The sequence below is a fragment of the Temnothorax nylanderi genome, unplaced genomic scaffold (assembly GCF_030848795.1).
Source record: "Temnothorax nylanderi isolate EJ_2023f unplaced genomic scaffold, tnyl_v1.0 TNYL_tig0017_pilon, whole genome shotgun sequence".
Lineage (NCBI taxonomy): Eukaryota > Metazoa > Arthropoda > Insecta > Hymenoptera > Formicidae > Temnothorax > Temnothorax nylanderi.
In genome coordinates, this window is record NW_027249079.1 from 2,018,188 (window position 1) to 2,037,009 (window position 18,822).

The window sequence follows — 18,822 nt, forward strand, 5'->3', positions numbered from 1 at the left end:
TCAATCTAATTAACACTTTTGTATCATATATATATTTATTATCCTTTTAAAAAGACTTCGATTTATTAAATTTATATTGATTTTTACTTAAGGACAACTTACATAATGTTAAATAGCAGGGATAAAAATATAAAGTAATATTTATAAAGGGATAAAATGCTTTAAATAATTTAATCTAAATAATGAATCTGACAAAATGTAGTATATACAAGTGTATTCATATAGTACATTACGTATGTTCTCACATATGACGGATGCTTTGGAAGTAGTACCGCGCATACAGGAAGTTCTTCTGTTTCCCTCAATGTAACTGACAAGCTCTGACGGCGATCAGTTGCAACAGGATGAATACAGGACTCAAAACTTCTGAATACTCCAATGTGCTTTGTCCAGAGAGCTTTTTACATAGAAGATACTTAAAGACAAAGACTAATAGTAATGATATTTGACTCCATAACGCTCGCAAGATGCCCACCCTGATCATTCCTTCCATGTACATTCTTATGAATATAATTGCGCAAAAGTATGTATTCAAGCCATCGGCTATAAAGAGAGGCGAAAAAACTTCCCACCATCCTGACGGCCCCAAAAAATAATTTTCATCTAATTTTAGAGCTAGCAGTACAGTGAAGAACGTTAAGGCAACTAAGTTTATCCATATCTCAAAGATTGTTAAACCTAGCCAGTGAACCAATTCGTTCAAAGAGAAGATCATTGTAAAAAATTATACAGTTTTGTAGCTATATTGAAATAGTAATTTATCTAATAATTCCATTCACTCTATTATGTACACTGTTATTGCTCAAATATATCGTTTTCCAGAGTCTCAATATTAGTTTGTCTCTATTTAGATCTCAGCACAGCCACTGGCACTCTCCTAACAATGCGTATGTGTATAGCAGAGTTTTGCCTGTTGTTCATCTCGTCGTCCACATCGTCGGTTAATGCCTCTAGATTATCTGCAATTAACAAGATATCCCTAGAACTTTGTATCGGTTTGATTATGCGTAGAAGAAAGGTATACGTACCTACTAAATCGACGGTAGATGTTTTAATATCAAGATCTAAAGTCTCATGATGAATTTCCTTCAATCGCAGAGCCAAGCTGGCTGCTTTGCACACAGCAGCACCAAGACCATGGATGACCAGTTCAGACGCGCCTTTATCGAACAGTTTCTCACATTTGTACAATTGTCCCTTCAAAATATTTGCAGACGCTTAAGAAAGGATGACGACGGAGTAACAAACAGATATGTATTCGTTTCACAGAAGTTGCAACGACCGGGAAGGTTATGATTCCCAGATGCGAGGTACCTTGAAAGGAGTCTTGTTGTTCACGTAGATATCTCTGTCGCTTCTACTGAACTTGAAGGGCTGCCGCTTTCGCAGAGCGTGCTTCGCGTCCAACGGCAACTTGACGTTTTTGCGGCATGCGCCCTTCTGCTCGGAGAGGGTCTCATTTAACCCCGGATTGCTGTCCACCTTGGCCATTCTGGCGTTGCTCGCCTCCTCGCTCCTCAGTCCTCGCGGCTCGCATGCCGTGTCACGTGGAGCTCTCGCCGTTAACGGCGCGCACCGATTGGCCGCGACCGCCGGAACCACCAGTCCACACCAATCAAACGCAGGCGATGCAGGAGCACGAGCCAGCACGAGCGTAAACGTGATCAAACGGGTCAGTGACAACAACGCGACATAACCTGCAAAAAGGACCGGAGTCATCGATTGATGGGCGGTTTACGGTGCTTTCGACGGTTCCGGTAAAACTTGGCAACATTCAGTCACCCCCGGGAAACACGACGAGCCAGAGCGCGATGAAGGAACCCGAGGCAGACCCGAAGAACATCATAAAGAGCAGGGAGCTGCTCTACAGATTGATGATCAGGTTGTTCATAATCGTTTCTTTCGCACGCTTTCGTTCCTTCGCCGTTAGTATTCTCGTACGAAGCGCGATTTCTGCGTAAGCGCTCGATCGTAGATGTAATCTACAATTGTAGCTTCATCGGCAGATAACAAAAATGGGATGTGCGCGATGGATTGTCAAGTCAGTTCGTGTTGAATATTTCCAGTCAGCTGTTCTACGATGGTCACCAAACACTAGCTGTGCAGCTATCCAACATGATACAGGCTGAACCGCCATGCCCACCCTCGGATCGACTGCTCCATTTGATGTTGATTGGCGCTGCCCATGAGCCGGATCGTTGCAAGAAGGAAAATAGCACTAACGTGTCCACGTTTGCGTCGAGCTTCGACAACACCTTAGGTCCTGGACTGGATCTGGAATTCGAAACGGAAACTCTGACTCAAGCTCCAGAGCCAGCGCAATACGAAACGGCGTATGTCACGTCCCATAAAGGAAACTGCAGAGCTGGAGCTTTCTCGTCGGACGGCCAATTGATCGCCACCGGCTCCGTAGATGCCTCGATCAAGATCTTAGATGTGGACCGAATGCTGGCTAAATCTGCGCCGGAAGAAATCACGCCTGGAGATCAAACTGGAGGCCATCCGGTTATAAGAACTTTATACGATCACTTGGAGGAAGTGACGTGCTTGGAGTTTCATCCCAGGGAACCTATACTTGTGTCCGGCAGTCGTGACTTCTCCGTAAAATTGTTTGATTTTAGTAAAGCTAGCGTCAAGAAGGCATTCAGAACCATCACGGACGCGGATCAAATTCGATGTCTGTCTTTCCATCCAACCGGAGATTTTCTCATAGTCGGGACTAATCATCCGGTAGTTAGACTGTACGACGTAAATACCGCACAGTGCTTCGTGTGCAGTATCCCAAGTCACCAGCATACGGCCGGGATAACGAGCATCAAGTATTCGCCGGACGCGAAGACCTACGCATCGGCGGGAAAGGATGGTAGCATCAAACTTTGGGACGGCGTGTCGAGTCGATGTGTCAACACATTCGCAAAGGCGCACGACGGTTATGAAGTATGCTCGGTGATCTTCACGAGGAACGGCAAGGTAGTAATTCTGACGGTAACGTTGCGCAAGATTTATGTTAAAGAACACGTTAAGTTAGTTCATGGAAACTTATCGACTCATATCTAATTGTAAGTCGTATTGAGTAATCATATAATTTTGGATTCCAGTATTTACTGTCCTCAGGGAAAGATTCCTTGATAAAGTTATGGGAATTATCTACTAGCAGATGTCTAATAGCGTATACAGGTGCCGGAACTACAGGTAAAAGACTACAAATGCGTTTAGACATACTTGGAATACGCTTGGTGCGGTATGCCTCATTAATTTTACGATAATATAATCGCGAATATACGATTGACCGTGTCGTTTTCCACAGGTAAACAGGAGCACAAGGCACAGGCTATCTTTAATCACACCGAGGATTACGTAATGTTTCCTGACGAAGCCACTACCTCGTTGTGTGCATGGAATTCTCGTAATGCATCGCGAAAGCAGTTGCTGTCGTTGGGTCACAACGGTCCTGTGAGGATGATCGTGCATTCACCAACCGCTCCTGCATTTTTGACATGCAGCGACGATTTCAGGGCACGATTCTGGTTCCGAAGAATGCCAACGCATTAACGACTCGCGACAGTTAACAAAGGACACCGACCGCGAAACGGTCTTTCTGATAATATCTATTTTACAGAATGCAGAGTACGCGTAGATTAAAAGACATTTAAGATCGGATACATTGGTATAATTACGAGAGGAAGAAAATGAAAAAAATAGGTATTACGTATTTATACAAAGTTTCTATTTTAATTAGATTCTAAGTGGCGAACTTTGCATATTTTATTTTATTTGTGTTAGACCACAAATATGTATAATATTATATGTATGATTTTTAGAGTAATTTCAACATTTACATGTTTTCACAATGAGTGAACAAGCGCAAAAAAGCTCTTCATCTTTATTTCAAAGCACAGTGTACATAATTAAAAAATCCTGAAACGACTATCTTATAATTCCATAAATTGTTGGCTGATTGAACGACACACGAATATGCTACATAGTTTTTGACCAAGGTAGGTAGGTAAAATATAAGTACGCGATGAATTACGATTCAATTCAATACGCGTTTGCGAAAATATTTTCGAAATTGCTGACGAGAGGCCTTCGTCGAATCGGGAAATTCCGCTGCGATATTCTATACTGCATCTTTTAATTATTGTAAGAGAACGTTGCTCATGTTACAACGCGACAGCAAGTTGGTGTAATTCTACAATATTAAAAAAAAAGATGTGTAGGGAATTACACGTTTGATTTTATTTTATTGTACACGATATCGCAGGGTACGTAGACTCTTGCGTTGCTGCTGACGCGAACGAGCTTCGTCCTTTTACAATAATAAAAAAAAAAAAAAAAAGAAAGAGAAAGAAGATATCGACGAGACGCAGCGTAGAATATTGCCGGGGAGAATGTCGGCCGTCGGGGTCGCGTTGTCGCGTATGCGTCGCTACGCGCGTAGTTGGCCGCGGCGGCGCGGGGCGGCGCGCCGAACTCCCGCTCTGAGGTTTGACGAGGTGTCACGTGACCCACGCTAACCGCCATCTTTCCTCATCGTATAAACAGTGCGACCGGGCGCAGCGCGAATTCTCGCCGTGGAATCGTGGATTTCCCAGTGTTTTTGAGTGATTCGCACGCGAAGAGATGTCCGACGCCAAGACGGAGAGCAAGAGCGACAACAACGTCGAGGATGCGTCCAAGGTAAGCGGGCCGGCGGGCACGTCAGAAACACCTTCGTCAAGCCGAGTTTTCATGCCGTGAGCGGCGTGTGCGAGCGGCGGTGAGGTCCCCCTCTCCCCCCTCGCGATTATCGCTGGCCGCGGAGACGCTCGTACGTCGTTCCGCGCGTACTCCCGGGGACCTTGGATCCCGTGGACGCCGACGCGCCTTCGCCGCGACGCGTCGTACGCGACGCGGCCGCGCCATGTGGCGGTCCGCGCGTCGGGCGACGGCGCCGCGCGCCGACCGCCGACCGACCGACCGACCGACCGGCCGCTCGCCCGTCCTGCCTTCCATTCTTCCATCCTTCCATCCGGCGAGATTTCTCGTGGCTGCGCCGTACGTATGTACGCACATCCTCTCCCGTCGTCGCCAAAGATGGTGGATGTTTTCTTATCGCGCGAGGCGCGAGCTTCTCGCGGTCGGGCCGGGGGGAGGCTCGCCCCGCTCGCCGCCGCTCTCCTCTCATGACTCTCTGTCCGTCTCTCTCTCGCACCCGGTCGCTCGCACGCCGTACATCTCGGCGCCGCGCGAAAAGGCGGGAAATCACCGTGGCGAGCGGCGTCAAGCCAGGAACGTGGCCGCGCGACGGTCGTCGTCGGCGGGCGACGTCGCGTCCATGTCCGCGAGACGCCACGCGCCACCCCGCCGACCCCGCCGTCGACGACCGGGCGGGAGTCGCGCGCGAGGCGTAGACGTTGGCGACGGCACGGGCGGACGCACGGCAAAATGGCGGGAAACTTGAACGAGACGTTGCTCTCGGCCGCGGGCCGCCGGCCCCGCGGTTCAACGGTCCTCGATAATCTTATCGCGCCGAGCGTCGTGACTTATCGTGTCATGTCGCGTAGTGCCGTGCGCCCGTTGCCCGCGCCTTCTGCGCGGCTCCCGACTCCCTCGGAATAATATCCGAGTCTCGAGACGTCGCGCTTGCGGCTGCGTAAGAACACAGACGTGCGTTTCTCTCTCCCGGAGAAATATGGATACGTGCACGCACACGCGCGCGGACGCTGCGCGCGGGCGCGCGGCTGTACGTGTACCGTGACCGTGTACCGCGCGCGCGACATTAATACGTATTCGTGTGCGAGTTGCGAGAGCGAATGAATAGGAAGCTTGATTTTTGCAGGAACAGTCGACGGAGGAGAAACCGACCCCGACGAAAAACAAACGAAGCGGCACCAAGAGACTCTCCACTCTCGAGAGGACCGCTCAGGAGGGCGAGGCAATCTTAAAGGTGCGTCTCGCGGCGGAGCCGCGCGATTATCTAGAGCAGGAAAAACTTTACACGTCGTATCGAACCGGCTTATCGTACGACCCAAAAATCTTTCTCGGGGTCCCGTTGGTCAAGGTCCTCGCCTCCCTCCCTCCCTTCCCCCCCCCCCCCTCGCAATCGGTTATTTCCCTCCGTTTTAGCCTCTCCGTCGTCGCTTCGCTTGCTGCCTACGTGAACGACGTATACGACGTCGGGAGTGGGGGACGTCGATTGGCCGGGGAGGGGACGATAAGGAGGGAAATAAGCGCCCTCGGCGAGGCACGAGGAATCAATCGTTGCGTAGGCGCCAATTACAAATTGCTATATCCGACGTTAGGAATCGACCAATATTAATTAGAATTAATTATAATTTGAGTTATGATCAAAATGGAGTACATAAAAATACCGCGTCTTGCGATTCGCGATTCGTTGCACTGCGCTTTTCAAGGAAAGTTAATTTGACGTGTCTTGTGTGAATTATATTTCTTTTTGTCGTAGATACATTCGGTCATTCGTTTTATAAACGTTTGCTATATTACTACAGGGCATGAACAAATCCGTCGGTGAGGTAGAAGGCAGGAGACGCACTCGCAGCTCAGCCAGAGGCCTAACTTCAACAACGCCAGTGCCATCGCCACCCAAGAAGGAGAAGAGGGAAACATCGACGCGAGGTGGCGGCGGTCGCGGACGCGGGCGTCCCAAGAGGCAGGAGAAGAACAATGAAAACAACACAGACGAGGAAACGTCCAACAACAAAAGCGAAAAGCACACGGAAGAGGAGTCCACGAAGATGGAGGTAGACGAGGAGAAAGAGGAGAAGGAAGAGAAAGAGAGCAAGGCGATACAGAACGAAGACAAAAACGCGGAGGGCGCGGACAGTAAAGACAGTAAAGATGCTGAGAAAGTGACCGATGCGAATTCCAAGGATGAGAAGGTGACGGAGGAGTCGGAGAACGTGGACGAGGCTAAGAGCACCGCTCCTAGCGAAGAGAAGAAGCAGGAGGAGGTGAAGGACAGCTCGGACTCGAGTCAAGATGCGACGGACACAGCAGCGGAAGCGCCGCCTTTATCCTCATCGGAGTCCCAAAATCCCTCCAACACTGTTACTACTGAGGAAAACAAGGAATAACCTCCCTTCGCCTGTTTTACCACCTACTTTTATGTAAGTATCTCACAATCTATCCTTTCGAGATCACCGACATCACCGATTTTTCCCTTAAAATGTACGACTCGTTAATGTAATATCATTGCTTTAAGCTACTTGAAATTATAGCTTAGCATATAATAAGCAATCTGCGAACGTTATTAACATGAGATTTGTTTTACTATAGGAGGTACCAAGGCGGCGCACATATTGGGGTCACACAAATCCAGTCCCCCTCGTCTATTTTAACTAATTAACACCTTCTTGTCGATCGTTGCTTCAACCAGCGCATCGGAGTCCTGCTTTTATTTTCTCATTATCCCTGTAGACAACGCAGCTTTCCGAAAAACATAACGAAAATGCCGCAGAACATGCTACGCTAAGCTATATGAATTAGTATTTAGAGATTGACTCATTTTCTGTCTCTGCCTATGTTATAATACTATATTATATCTTCGCAGAAAAAGATAGTTCCAGTCTGGAACGATTATAATCTGGAATATTATTCTGGGGAGATAATAATTTAGGAAGAGATAGCTAACTCGTTAATCTAGCGTTAATTCGAATCGTCGATGTAATTTGATCCTAAAGTTCAACTATTTAAACAGTTTTTTTTTGTTTTTTTAAATCTTTGTCCTGTTTTTTCCGCATTATCACTATTACTTATTACTATTATTACTATTATTACTATTATCTTCGAGTGTCGAACTCTGTAAAGCTAATCTAGCCGGATTAATTTTTGTTTAATCAGATTAACAAACTTCTTTATTGCGTTCTATGTAGCATGTATATTGTATTTATGTATTTTAAATTTTATTCTGTTTATCGAGTAATATAAGAATCTTGTCATTGCGCTGGTTAATTAGCGATAAGCAACGCGAGGTGTAGAGCATACGTTGTTCATGTACAATGATAATATTATTGTAAAATATATTTAATATGGACTTATATAGAGAGAAGTTGTTTTCAAATCAGAGCTGACATCCAGGTCCTATAGTATAATGCCTACGATTCAGATCTGATGTGGAAGTAGCTAAAGATTAATTCGTACATAGCAAATTACTGTAATACCTTTATCGTATATAAATAGTGACTGAATGAAGTGGAATATATGAGAACTATGGTGAAATGATTTCTCTTTTTCATGGATTAAGCGGAAATAAAATTTCTGAGAAACGCGTTGCAGCGTTATCTATGTTTTCCTCCCTTGCATAAGTGTCTACTAATAATTTTTAATCGATCCTTACTTTTTCGCCGATAAACAAGCCAACATTTCAGCAGTGAGCTTTTTTTAAAGAGCAATCGAAAGAATTGTTGATCACTGAGTGGAAATTTCTCATTGTCTTATTCGCTCCAAGTCATTATGACTTTTTATTGCGAGATCTTACAGCACATCCCTGCTTTTATTAGTCCAATATTAAATATGTTAATATTATTGTGTATTTGAACTGTGTTGCGAGTGTACAGATAGATTATACAATTGATGCACTTATGTCTAGAGGAAATCGCACACACTTTGAGACACCAATAGTACACAAGTATCTAATACAGTATGTTTTATTATGTAAATGTGTGCAATGAAGAAAGGGATTCTCGTAGAAACGCGGGGATCTTGCAATGAAAATTCAACAGTATGTATTACGCGATAAAACTTGAAGGATTCTCTGGCCTTTAATGCCAAATAGGTTTGCCTATACACCAAGTATATAATAGCACAGAATATAAATATTTCCTTGTAAGTCGCACTTCCGAAGGACGTTTATCGAAACTGTACGTTACGAAGGAATATAGGTCTTATCATTCCATTTTTCTTTCTCTTTTTGTCATATCGGTAATATTCACGAGTATGTCCACCTGAGATTTTCGATTGTAAATAGTGAAGATCAAGTGTAATATACGTGTAAATAGTTTAACATTAAGCTTCGTGTATGACACTGGACCTTTTCTTGATTACCTTGTGAAATCTCAGTTCTTAGAGTGCCTCTAGCGTTAGCACGTATTGTGTGATATACGAGCGTAGAATTCCGGCGATTGAAATCAAAACCCAAGCCCTGTAATAGCGAGTTTACGTAAACCTTACCTTACCTTACCGCTTTTAAGGATGTATCGTAGAGGTAATTTTTCTTTTTCGCATGTATCTTACATGGAAGAGACTATTGTACGGTTCGATATTAGAATTTCTATGAAATATATATATGCATATGTAAGAAAGTGTCCAGTTTCGTTGATAATCAATCGCTGAATCACGTTTGTCCATGCCAAATTTTTTTTTGTTTCAAAACTACGATGCGCAACGATGAGTTTATAATATTTACATAGTTTCTATCTATTCTACGATACGTGGATTCTGTTCTAGTAAGCAGATTATCGTGAAAATCGTGTTAAGAAAACCTTGATAATCTATGGCTTCCTTTTAGATGAATTACATAACGATTCCGAAGATCACATGATCTCGAAATTTTCCTAGTTTCAGCCAATGTCGGCACGCTCGCGTTGATGTACGTCAAGGTCACATTGGTTTATTCATCAAGTCACAGTTCATGAAGGCACACGAATCTGCTATATAATTCCAGTCACGATTTATTAGTAAAATCTCATTACGCCAATAATCTGAAGCTTAATTTAAATTATAAAAAAATTTTTTCAAGGTTTTGTCCTATTTAGAACAGGAGCAAAGCCAAAAAGGTCGATGTTACAGTACAGATAAAGAAAAAGTATCTACCTTGTGGTGGCCGCGCGTGCCCCTACCAAGATGGCAACACATTTAGCCACGTTTTCTCGCGAGCGCTCGACCGCGCCGACTTAAATATATAAACAAATTCGGTAACAATATTCATCGCCCCTGATCGACACTCTTACCGACGATCTCATCGGACGACAAGAGTTAGGCGGGCATATAGTGGAGTGGCACCGTCGCGACTCGCAGAGTCGCATGGTATTTTTGGGGACGTTTCCTCCACATACCATCGTTACATCCAACCATACACTCCTCTCCATCACTATCATCCATAATCGACGTCGACATACGTATCCCCAAAACCTAATTTAGAAGAAACGCATAAAAAAAAATGAGGAGATTGATCTTTCTGCATTATTTATTCACATAAGGTTTAGCAAAACTTGTATAAAGGTTAATATTAAGTAAAAGTTGTATAAATGTTGAGAAACTTTAGTAAACTTAATATTATTAATGGATTACAAGATCTTAACTTATGCTACATGTTGATTCTTAAATATTCTAAATAGGTTAAGCCCAGATACTTTTTTGAAATGATTAAGTTTGCAAAAAAATGAACGAGGCTTGATACAATAGTCAAGATTTGATAACTATTAATAGGAGCGATTGATAATCCTAATAGGGATACCCATTTTGCTTCAGAGATAATAGTTGCTTTCCATTTACATCAAAACTCAGATAAATCTCACTTCTGTCTTTCTTCAACATTCATGTTGAAGAAAGACAGAAGTGAGATTTATCTGAGTTTTGATGTAAATGGAAAGCAACTAATATTCACTTCGTTTATCGATATTTGTCTATCGGTATCTTATTAAGAAATATGTAATTGTAATTAATAATAATGATACTTTTCAATCATTTAAAATACCGATAAACATTGCTAACCGTATATGGAATATTTCTGCGAAGAAGAGAGGCAAAACAGGAATATTGTCATTATAGTTTATGGATTTAGTTTATTCATTATATGTTACTCTGTAATTTTTTCTTTTTTTGTTTAGTGGAGAAACTGTCATTAATTAAATTATCCGCTAAGGATAATGTTGAGACTCTGGGCGAAATTCAGTCTCGTATACATCTTTCGTTCTTTTTTTTAAACTCAGTTCTATAAAAGTCTTGTGTCTCAAGTTTAAATTTTTTAAACACCGATACAGTAGATTAGCTGCGTCATAAGACTGCATCTCTCTTACGTTAATCTATAATACGACGCGTTAAATTCGTTTGCATACACAACCCACGAAGATGCGATAGATTGCATCTTAAACATTTTGTACCATTACTTTGAGCTTTGTACGAGATAGGAAACTTTGGAAAGTCACAGCAGACGATCTCGTCGATTTCTAACAAGAATCGTAAGTATATAGTTAATAATTATATCTTTTACTCCATATAGTTGCTCTTAATCTTTCAAAATATTTAAATTTTCTGTGGTTATTATAATTATCGCTCGTTATTTTTAATCTATCATTATTCTAATTTTTATTGAATATCGTATCTTATAGATTACCCTCAGTCTTCCAAAATCTCACTTCAACGTATGGAACGTTGAATTAACTATTAATACTGTTTTTAACTTTTACTGCAATAGAGATTCGATCTTATAACTATCCTCAGTCTTCAAAATATATGTGATCTAAAGCGAACCTTTCGGAATAGTACATTGTACGTTAGGGGACGGTTCTATGATCGGAGCCGGACCTGGAGGCGGAGCTACGCATTGAGGAATATAGGGCTGCGGCCCCAACGTCGGGCTCCATTGTTCTTGCATGTGTGGCGACGGCGGCGGTACAGCGTGATACTGCATCGACTGTGGATACATCATCGGCTGTGAGTACATCAACGATTGACTGTTCGTTGGAGAGTGACCTGACGGGTAAGCTTCGGTCGTGGAATAGTAATGCTGCGGGTACGATGGAGGGGCAGCTCCGTTCTCAACAGCGTCGGCGTGCTGAGATGATAAGTACGGCACGGGTACGTAACTGCCGTTTCCCAAGTAGTACGGGGGACCCCCCGAGTTGCCCTCGTTCGCGTAGTGCGGCGGAATCTCGTGATATTGATATATCGGGCTCGATGTTGTATACTGCGACGGTGCATAACCGTTTGCCGCGCCAGCTACCATAGGCGCTATCTGATGCGACATCGGATCCCAGTGATGCTGCTGCTGCTGCTGCGATTGTTGCATGTGCACATCGTGTCTTCGCGCGTCATACGAATTCACGGAACCATTCGGCGCACCTGGGTATTGCAAGTATGCCGCTGCGCGAGGATTGTGCTGGCGGTTTCGCATCTTATTCACTACAAGAGAAAGTGAGATTTTTGATTATTAATTTTAAAATACACTGTTTTCTCACAGGCTTCACAGATTTCCGTCAAGCTGAGAAAGCTCAAACGGATCTTGAGAAAAAGAAATGTACGTACAATAAAAGAATATATTAGTTATATTAGTCGAGTTTTCATATTCATATTTTACCCTCCCAATTCATTCGTAACGGTTGGATGCACACGTATAAAAATATGTATATGCAATCAATTTAGAACAATTATATATTGTAAAATAATATAGAACAGAGATTATGCCGGTTGAAAATCTCAAAGTTTCCGAATAAATATTATCACACATTAAGTTCGATTTAATGTTCAATCATTTAAAATCCTTTCAAAACACAAGATAGAGTAATTTAGTAATTAAAAAGATGAAAAAGATCTAAGTTCTTAGTCAAAATCGTAGTCTGCCTAGAAAAAATTCAAGAGAGTTGCAAATTCAAAACAAGGGATAATAGAGAAAAAGGAAAGACTATGGAGTAGATTATATAAATTAATAAAATAATAATTTAAAAAATAATAAAATAAACAAAAGCAGATATGAGATAATTAAAATTAAAACTACGAACGTTCAAATTTAGAAGTAAAGTAAAATTAAGGCTTACCCAAGATAATCTAAACATATAATCAGAAACACACGAAGAACAAGACTGTACCGAAACAAACTAATAATAACAAGCAATGTATCTCTTACCACAAAGAACACTAATCATCAAACATTAACAGTAATGTCAAAATATAAATAAATACGCTGACATTTAACGGTTATTTATGAGTGGAAAATACATCCTTGATATTTGTATGTGTTATTAGTTAGTTAGTCTCTTCTGTACTGTCTTGTTCTTTGTTCGCGAATCCTGCTCATCAGGACCACCTGTTTGTCTGGACAAATTTCCAGTAAGTTTTAATCATATCTTAATTACTAAAATTTTATTTTGAGCGTTTGTTGTTTCAATTATATTATTTATTTTCTCATTTAATTTATATTTTTATGAACTACTAATAAATATAGTTTTATTTTGCTTTTCTTACTATCTCCTGTTCTGAATTTGGCCTTGCTTCTTTTCTCTAGGTGTAATATTTCGATTTCAAGTTTGAACTTTGATATTTCTTTTTTTCTTAAATATTTGGACTTTATCTCGCGTTATGAGAGACAATAAAAGTGAGTGTTCCTTCAATTTTAACAATCCCTTTTTAAACTCTAAATTCACTCCCTCAAAGTATTGACATATTAAATCTTATTATTATTACCTTTAACAGTTCCAGTTTGTTTTCCTTTCTGCTGAATCTGACACGAGGAGTCCTTCCCGCTCGAATTTTTTGGTCCTTGTTTTGACTGTTTTGTATTTTGCACACTATTCAAATGCAAAACTTTGGGATTCTCAGCATTGGCACTTGGTCCCTCATTGTATGTTAACGAACAATTTTGCATGTCATTAACAAGACGATCTATTTCCTCTTGCATATAAGGGGCATCTACAAAATTACAAAAATTATTAAAATAGATTACGTTACCAATCTTTTACCTGGATTTTTGTGTAATAAATTATTGTTCATACGAGTATTCGATTGTGCGCCTATAGATTGTATGCCTTGACTCGGTCCATACATTATCGGTCCGTAATAAGTTGGATTTAAAGTACGGAAAGTATCCTGTGCGAAGAATTACATTAATATAATGGTCAATGATAAGTTACAATTATACTCTTCCGTCTACTACATACCTCCAAATGCAGCAGATGTAAGTTATAAAATAAATTTGATGAATCTAAAAAGAAATGTAAAAGAAAATATATTATTTGCGAACAAACATTGTGATATGCAAGCATAACCATGTTTTATATATTATATGTACATACACATATATATATATATATAGTATATATATAGTATATATATATATATATATATATGTGTGTATATATATGTACATGTACATGTCACAGTAAAAGCGTGAAATCAATAAATGTATACATTTACTGATTTTCACGCTTTTACTGTAACATATACACATTAAAATTCATAATTATAGTTTTGTTCACAATATAATATCGATATCATGATATATATCATGTCATTAAATACATACAATCTATTTGATTGGGATTGTGTTCCCCAGTTATCGAGAAATTTCCTGGCATGTATGGATAATAGGGATATGCGTTGCTGTTATCTGGGGCAACATAAGATACATTTGGATTGTCACACATATTTATTTGCGAGTTACCTGCAACTAATATAATGGCAGATCAATATAGATTCCGATATCTTTGCGAAAGAAAAATTAAGACTTGCATATCCGATTGCCAGTAAATTAATTTAATTTCAAATATATAAAAAAAATTTATAAATATTTTCAACTGTGGTATATGAGATGTTATTTAGAATTAATTACCATTGTAAGGTGAGCAATAACTCTCATTTAATACTTTTGATTTCGATCTTGAATTCTGAAGACTGTTTCCAAAATTATTGGATTTTTCAGTCTTATTTCTTGCAGTATTGTTCACCCTTCTAAATACTGTATCAGGTTTTTTGCGTTCTTCCACTATTTCCTGCGTTACATTGCTCGACACTGTGCATTGTGAATTCTCAAATGTAGTTGTCATAGGTAAGCTATTAGCCTCTTCCTACAAACAAAAACCAAAAAAAGACGTAAAAAGCGTTCTTATAATTTAAATATTTCGAACACAATGTCACAAAATTTTACTTACATTTGTCGCACAATTGGAAGTATTTTCTCTAGAATGATTTTCTAATGTTTGATTTTGGTTTATTTTACTAAAAACCAAACCATTGGTAAAGTTTAGTTTTTTTATCACAAAAAATGCGAAACAATACTATCTTTTATAAAAGACAGAATGCAGATAATATATATCGATAAATACATACGAAAGTTCATCGCGATGTTCGTCAGAGCCAGTTTTACTAGTTTTGTTGATATCAACATTATCAACATTATTATTACCATCATTATTGTTATTCATTAATACATTTTTGTTTATATCATTTGGTATTTCTTCTATAGTTATGGCATTTATAGTTATGGTATCTTTTCGCTTTCGCGAGAAAGAATTATATGACTTTTTCCATCGTCGAGCTAATAAAATACAAAATAAAGATCCATTATATGTAAATAAATGACGATAGTAACATCATTTAATAATTTAATAAACTAACTTGAATCTGAAGTAACTGAGTGGTTTTTATTAATCGGTACGAAATTTTTCGGCCTAGTTTTTTTTACTGAAGGTAATGGCTTCAGAGCATCATATGGAACAAATTTTTTCTCTCCCAGATCTTTGATAAAGACTAGAACTGGCTCCTTTTCTGTACTCATTTCCTGTATATAACCGTGAAGCCAAAGAGGCCCTTGCTTTAATTTTTGTTGCTCAATTTTATTATTAGTCTCGCTAGTACCACATTCCGGTAAATTAACGCGGAAATTCTTATTGTTATTTCTATCGCATTGTTCGAGATCGTTTATGCTAATCTCTATTAGACATTTGCCACCAATTTGAAGCTCATTACTGTTGTATCTGTTCCATCCTGCAGATTTTACCTCTGTGCATACAAACAAATTTTAATTTTAAGTATTTTATTCCTGCTCGAAAAAGAAGAGTAAAGAAATTCCTATACCTCGTTTCAATTCATGCCATATGTCTAACTCTATATTACGATAATAATCAGGAGCCAGCGCTTTTGCAACTTTATAAGGAATAGGTGGTGCTCCCTTCCAATCGGATTCCGCTTCGTCCGTGTCACTATGTTCATCTTTCACCTTTTTGTATAAATCTTCAATCAATTGCCTGCAGAAATATACCTCATTTTTAGAAACAATCTATATTTTTAAATAATTAAAAACTCAATGTTTAATTTTCGTCAGCAATAAACGTTGAATATATCGAGACTTCATTAAATGACTTACTCCCTAATGTCAAGATTTCCCTTCTGGAAGAATCTGTCATGTCTAAGCGCAGGGGTTCGGTTATGTAGCATTCTATCCGCAACAGTCTTTATGTTAGGTATTTGATACATATACCTATATACAACTTCATAAACAATAGCTACCAAAAAAAAAAAGATAAAAAAGATAACAAAAAATTTTGAAAGACTCGTCTTTAGACGTGACACAGTGCGTACTAATAGAAAATGTCTACGTACATTGACAGTACGCGGCCGATTGTACAAAAGCCATCGGATAAACAGGCTCATATTGCTTGGGCTCCGTGTGACAAAGCAATATAACGCCTTTCTTAAAGCCATTATTGGTAACATTTTCGCATATCTGCTTTTCTCCAACGAATATGATTATGTCTCTCTTATACAGCAGAGACATAGCATGAATTTCGTTCGAGCCTCCCCACTCCGTGAAACACTGCATTTCTTTGAGATAGTAATCAAATGACACGGGTACGGACTACGGAGAGAGAGAGACACAGAGAATAGAAAAGTAAACGCCAATTCTCTTGATACAAAAACGGGCAATCATATAGATACTTACGTCCCTGAACAAGTGTCTCTTTTTCTTCATAAATTCGATGCATTCTTGTCTTACTCGTAGATGATAATGTTGGGTATGATACACTTGTTCGCTGATTGCCCTAAACAAGCAGGTTGGATCTCGGGGAGTAGGTTTCCTGAAGTAACCTTCCTTCGCCAGCCATTGGTCCACTGGCTCCTGTATCCGTTTCGACATCTCTCTATCAACGTTACCATTCAATTTACTACTAAAAATATGTATACCTAGCTGACAAAGCGTATGACTTTTTTATTATCTCCATATTACCTTCCTATATTTGTTTTCACAATGTCAGATATTATCAAATATTCTTTTTCTTTGATATACTCTATCCACAGGGTATCCTAAGTAGCCACCTCTTTTTATTTTCTAAAAAAAGAATAACAATACAAACGATCAAAGAAAGTAAATTTTGACAAATGGACAGCTCGAATATAAAGGTTCGAACTAAGCCTTTCTACTTATATTTATAGTAATAAACTTGATTAATAATGTTTAATTTACTTTCTATCAATATTAATAAAGTAATATATAATAGCAGCATCTAAGAACATCGATAAATATAATTAGCAGCATCTAAGACCATTGATAAATAACAAGTATTTATATAGGTTTCCATGGTTTATTAAAGTGAGAAATTTATGCTATATAAAATTAAGACATAGAAAATTGAAAACAATTCCTGAACATCAAAATAAATTACATACGACCATACAGGTTACCTAAATGTATGTCGTATGCTGCGACACACAAAATACACAAAATTTCGTCGAAACGAAAGTAGACCTCCTGCTTTCAGAAAACACTGTTTAATACGAATTACTAGAACAATTAAGGAAAAAAGATCGTTCTTTTCAAGAATATTCGGTCTTCAATACACACCAAAGTGTACGCGAGATATGCGGAAATCAATTTCAATTAATCTTTCAGAAAAATTTTATAAGGACAAAACACGGTTATTAGGCGTTAATAGGCCTGTTCTTTTTAGCTGAACTTCTTGCACGGTTAATCTTTCCTCTTTTTCTTTTCTCGTGGAGAGAAAAAGAGAAAAGATGAACCGTGCAAGAAGTTCAACTACGAAGAACAGGCTTAATGACGACAAAGGGACTAAGGGACAACGATGCATCATGGAAGGGATAACGACGGAAGACGCGGCAGGTAACAGATAGATTAGATAAGGACCGATGACCGATTTATACACAATTGAACTGCAAGATATTTCACGGAAGAATAGATCAATCGATCGTCCGGCCAATTTTCTTCGACCTTCGGCGTCTTCGCCGCGGAGATCCAAGGTCGATCGAGAGAAGAGATCTGAAGTTGCGAAGAAAAGAGAAAGAGAAAAAAAACCGTCGCCGTCGGTCCCGCGGGGCGTGGTATCCATTTTTTCGGGAAAGCAGAGACCGGACTTTCTCGCGATGTAGCCGAACGAAAGGCTCTCGCGAAGGAAGACTCGCGAGGAAACGGGAAGGAAAGGGAGAAATGTTCACCTTGCTCTTCTTCGCTCACTCCCTCGGTAGAACGCCCACGCGGCCCACGAGCCTCACGAAACAACGGCCATTTGACTTTTCAAAACGCAAACGCAGCACACGCCGATCCCGATGTCGCCGATACGCGATGTGCGATGTAGGTACCAGGTACCACACCAGTCACCACTTTGTTCTTCTCCTCTTTTCCCCCCCGCCCTCTCAACCCTCCGCTTAGATTACGTCGCGCCCGTCGCGGGGTTCACCAATTTATGCTACCTGTTGCGCAAGTATCGCGCGCGCGCGCGCGCGATCGACGTTGACGACGTTGTGTCAATCGGATGTCACTTACGATAAAATTCGCTCGCGGTGCTTTGGATCCTGCGTTGCTGATAAAGTGAGCGAGATCGCCGAGATATTTGTGGATAATAATGATATTCGCATTTTACTCACTGCGCGTGTGGCGATCCCGTTCAGCGCAACGACGTGACGATTGGTGACGATCTCTCTCCTTCGATTTATTGGCGCCGGGCCGGGCAGAACGACATAAAGATATCTGATATCGTCGTCGAATTTAAGCGCCGGACATGGTCATCGCGAAGGGAAGTCCCCCATGAAGATCGACAACTCGGATCGAAAAGGTCAAGGGACCTTTCTCGATGGTGAACAGCGAAGGATCGAAAG

The 18,822-nt window shown here is 40.4% G+C and overlaps 5 protein-coding genes across 11 annotated transcripts; 2 read left to right on the plus strand and 3 right to left on the minus strand.

Moving 5' to 3' along the window:
- Positions 1-152: 152 nt before the first annotated feature.
- LOC139768741 (transmembrane protein 203) lies at positions 153-715 on the minus strand. Its single transcript, XM_071699266.1, has one exon. The coding sequence runs from the start codon at positions 713-715 to the stop codon at positions 302-304; it is 414 nt and encodes a 137-aa protein (XP_071555367.1). The 3' UTR covers positions 153-301.
- A 26-nt stretch (positions 716-741) lies between these two features.
- On the minus strand, positions 742-1,521 carry Rpp20 (ribonuclease P protein subunit p20). The gene is made up of 3 exons (XM_071699257.1): positions 1,315-1,521; positions 1,029-1,197; positions 742-959 (listed from the first exon to the last, which is right to left on the minus strand). Exons 1-3 carry the CDS (start codon positions 1,489-1,491, stop codon positions 844-846), a joined length of 462 nt encoding a protein of 153 aa, XP_071555358.1. The 5' UTR covers positions 1,492-1,521; the 3' UTR covers positions 742-843.
- Positions 1,522-1,643: 122 nt separating this feature from the next.
- Positions 1,644-3,928, plus strand: Cstf50 (cleavage stimulation factor subunit 1 Cst50). Of its 2 annotated transcripts, none has more exons than XM_071699237.1 (4): positions 1,644-1,882; positions 2,007-2,970; positions 3,099-3,192; positions 3,308-3,928. In XM_071699237.1, the coding sequence occupies exons 2-4, from the start codon at positions 2,116-2,118 to the stop codon at positions 3,550-3,552; spliced, it is 1,194 nt and encodes a 397-aa protein (XP_071555338.1). In that variant the 5' UTR covers positions 1,644-1,882; positions 2,007-2,115; the 3' UTR covers positions 3,553-3,928. The 2 variants fall into 2 exon arrangements, with proteins under 2 accessions (XP_071555338.1, XP_071555337.1); XM_071699236.1 differs by having other exon boundaries at positions 2,067-2,970.
- A 518-nt stretch (positions 3,929-4,446) lies between these two features.
- On the plus strand, positions 4,447-9,302 carry LOC139768738 (uncharacterized). Of its 4 annotated transcripts, none has more exons than XM_071699252.1 (4): positions 4,460-4,680; positions 5,822-5,929; positions 6,492-7,109; positions 7,279-9,302. In XM_071699252.1, the coding sequence occupies exons 1-3, from the start codon at positions 4,624-4,626 to the stop codon at positions 7,074-7,076; spliced, it is 750 nt and encodes a 249-aa protein (XP_071555353.1). In that variant the 5' UTR covers positions 4,460-4,623; the 3' UTR covers positions 7,077-7,109; positions 7,279-9,302. The 4 variants fall into 4 exon arrangements, with proteins under 4 accessions (XP_071555356.1, XP_071555353.1, XP_071555355.1 ...); XM_071699254.1 differs by having other exon boundaries at positions 4,464-4,680; positions 5,828-5,929; XM_071699256.1 differs by lacking the exon at positions 4,460-4,680 and adding an exon at positions 5,628-5,649.
- Positions 9,303-10,168: 866 nt separating this feature from the next.
- LOC139768733 (uncharacterized) lies at positions 10,169-18,816 on the minus strand. Of its 3 annotated transcripts, none has more exons than XM_071699233.1 (15): positions 18,592-18,816; positions 16,940-17,041; positions 16,655-16,853; positions 16,315-16,570; positions 16,079-16,217; positions 15,790-15,959; positions 15,331-15,714; positions 15,043-15,250; positions 14,865-14,931; positions 14,546-14,780; positions 14,240-14,383; positions 13,875-13,918; positions 13,710-13,803; positions 13,402-13,626; positions 10,169-12,123 (listed from the first exon to the last, which is right to left on the minus strand). In XM_071699233.1, exons 3-15 carry the CDS (start codon positions 16,847-16,849, stop codon positions 11,462-11,464), a joined length of 2,823 nt encoding a protein of 940 aa, XP_071555334.1. In that variant the 5' UTR covers positions 16,850-16,853; positions 16,940-17,041; positions 18,592-18,816; the 3' UTR covers positions 10,169-11,461. The 3 variants fall into 3 exon arrangements, with proteins under 3 accessions (XP_071555334.1, XP_071555335.1, XP_071555336.1); XM_071699234.1 differs by lacking the exon at positions 18,592-18,816 and adding an exon at positions 18,163-18,381; XM_071699235.1 differs by lacking the exons at positions 16,655-16,853; positions 16,940-17,041; positions 18,592-18,816 and having other exon boundaries at positions 16,079-16,150; positions 16,315-16,447.
- Positions 18,817-18,822: the final 6 nt, after the last annotated feature.

Coding starts and splice junctions, on each gene's coding strand:
- LOC139768741 (XM_071699266.1), bottom strand. CDS start 715: ATGATCTTCTCTTTGAACGAATTGGTTCACTGGCTAGGTTTAACAATC.
- Rpp20 (XM_071699257.1), bottom strand. CDS start 1,491: ATGGCCAAGGTGGACAGCAATCCGGGGTTAAATGAGACCCTCTCCGAG. Junction 1,198..1,314: donor ACAACAAGACTCCTTTCAAG/GTACCTCGCATC, acceptor AATATTTTGAAG/GGACAATTGTACAAATGTGA. Junction 960..1,028: donor ATCTACCGTCGATTTAGTAG/GTACGTATACCT, acceptor TGTTAATTGCAG/ATAATCTAGAGGCATTAACC.
- Cstf50 (XM_071699236.1), top strand. CDS start 1,812: ATGAAGGAACCCGAGGCAGACCCGAAGAACATCATAAAGAGCAGGGAG. Junction 1,883..2,066: donor CTCTACAGATTGATGATCAG/GTTGTTCATAAT, acceptor GAATATTTCCAG/TCAGCTGTTCTACGATGGTC. Junction 2,971..3,098: donor TCTTCACGAGGAACGGCAAG/GTAGTAATTCTG, acceptor TTTGGATTCCAG/TATTTACTGTCCTCAGGGAA.
- LOC139768738 (XM_071699252.1), top strand. CDS start 4,624: ATGTCCGACGCCAAGACGGAGAGCAAGAGCGACAACAACGTCGAGGAT. Junction 4,681..5,821: donor ACGTCGAGGATGCGTCCAAG/GTAAGCGGGCCG, acceptor TGATTTTTGCAG/GAACAGTCGACGGAGGAGAA. Junction 5,930..6,491: donor AGGGCGAGGCAATCTTAAAG/GTGCGTCTCGCG, acceptor ATATTACTACAG/GGCATGAACAAATCCGTCGG.
- LOC139768733 (XM_071699233.1), bottom strand. CDS start 16,849: ATGTCGAAACGGATACAGGAGCCAGTGGACCAATGGCTGGCGAAGGAA. Junction 14,384..14,545: donor TTATTGCTCACCTTACAATG/GTAATTAATTCT, acceptor CCATTATATTAG/TTGCAGGTAACTCGCAAATA. Junction 12,124..13,401: donor ACAAACTGGAACTGTTAAAG/GTAATAATAATA, acceptor TTTCTCTTGTAG/TGAATAAGATGCGAAACCGC.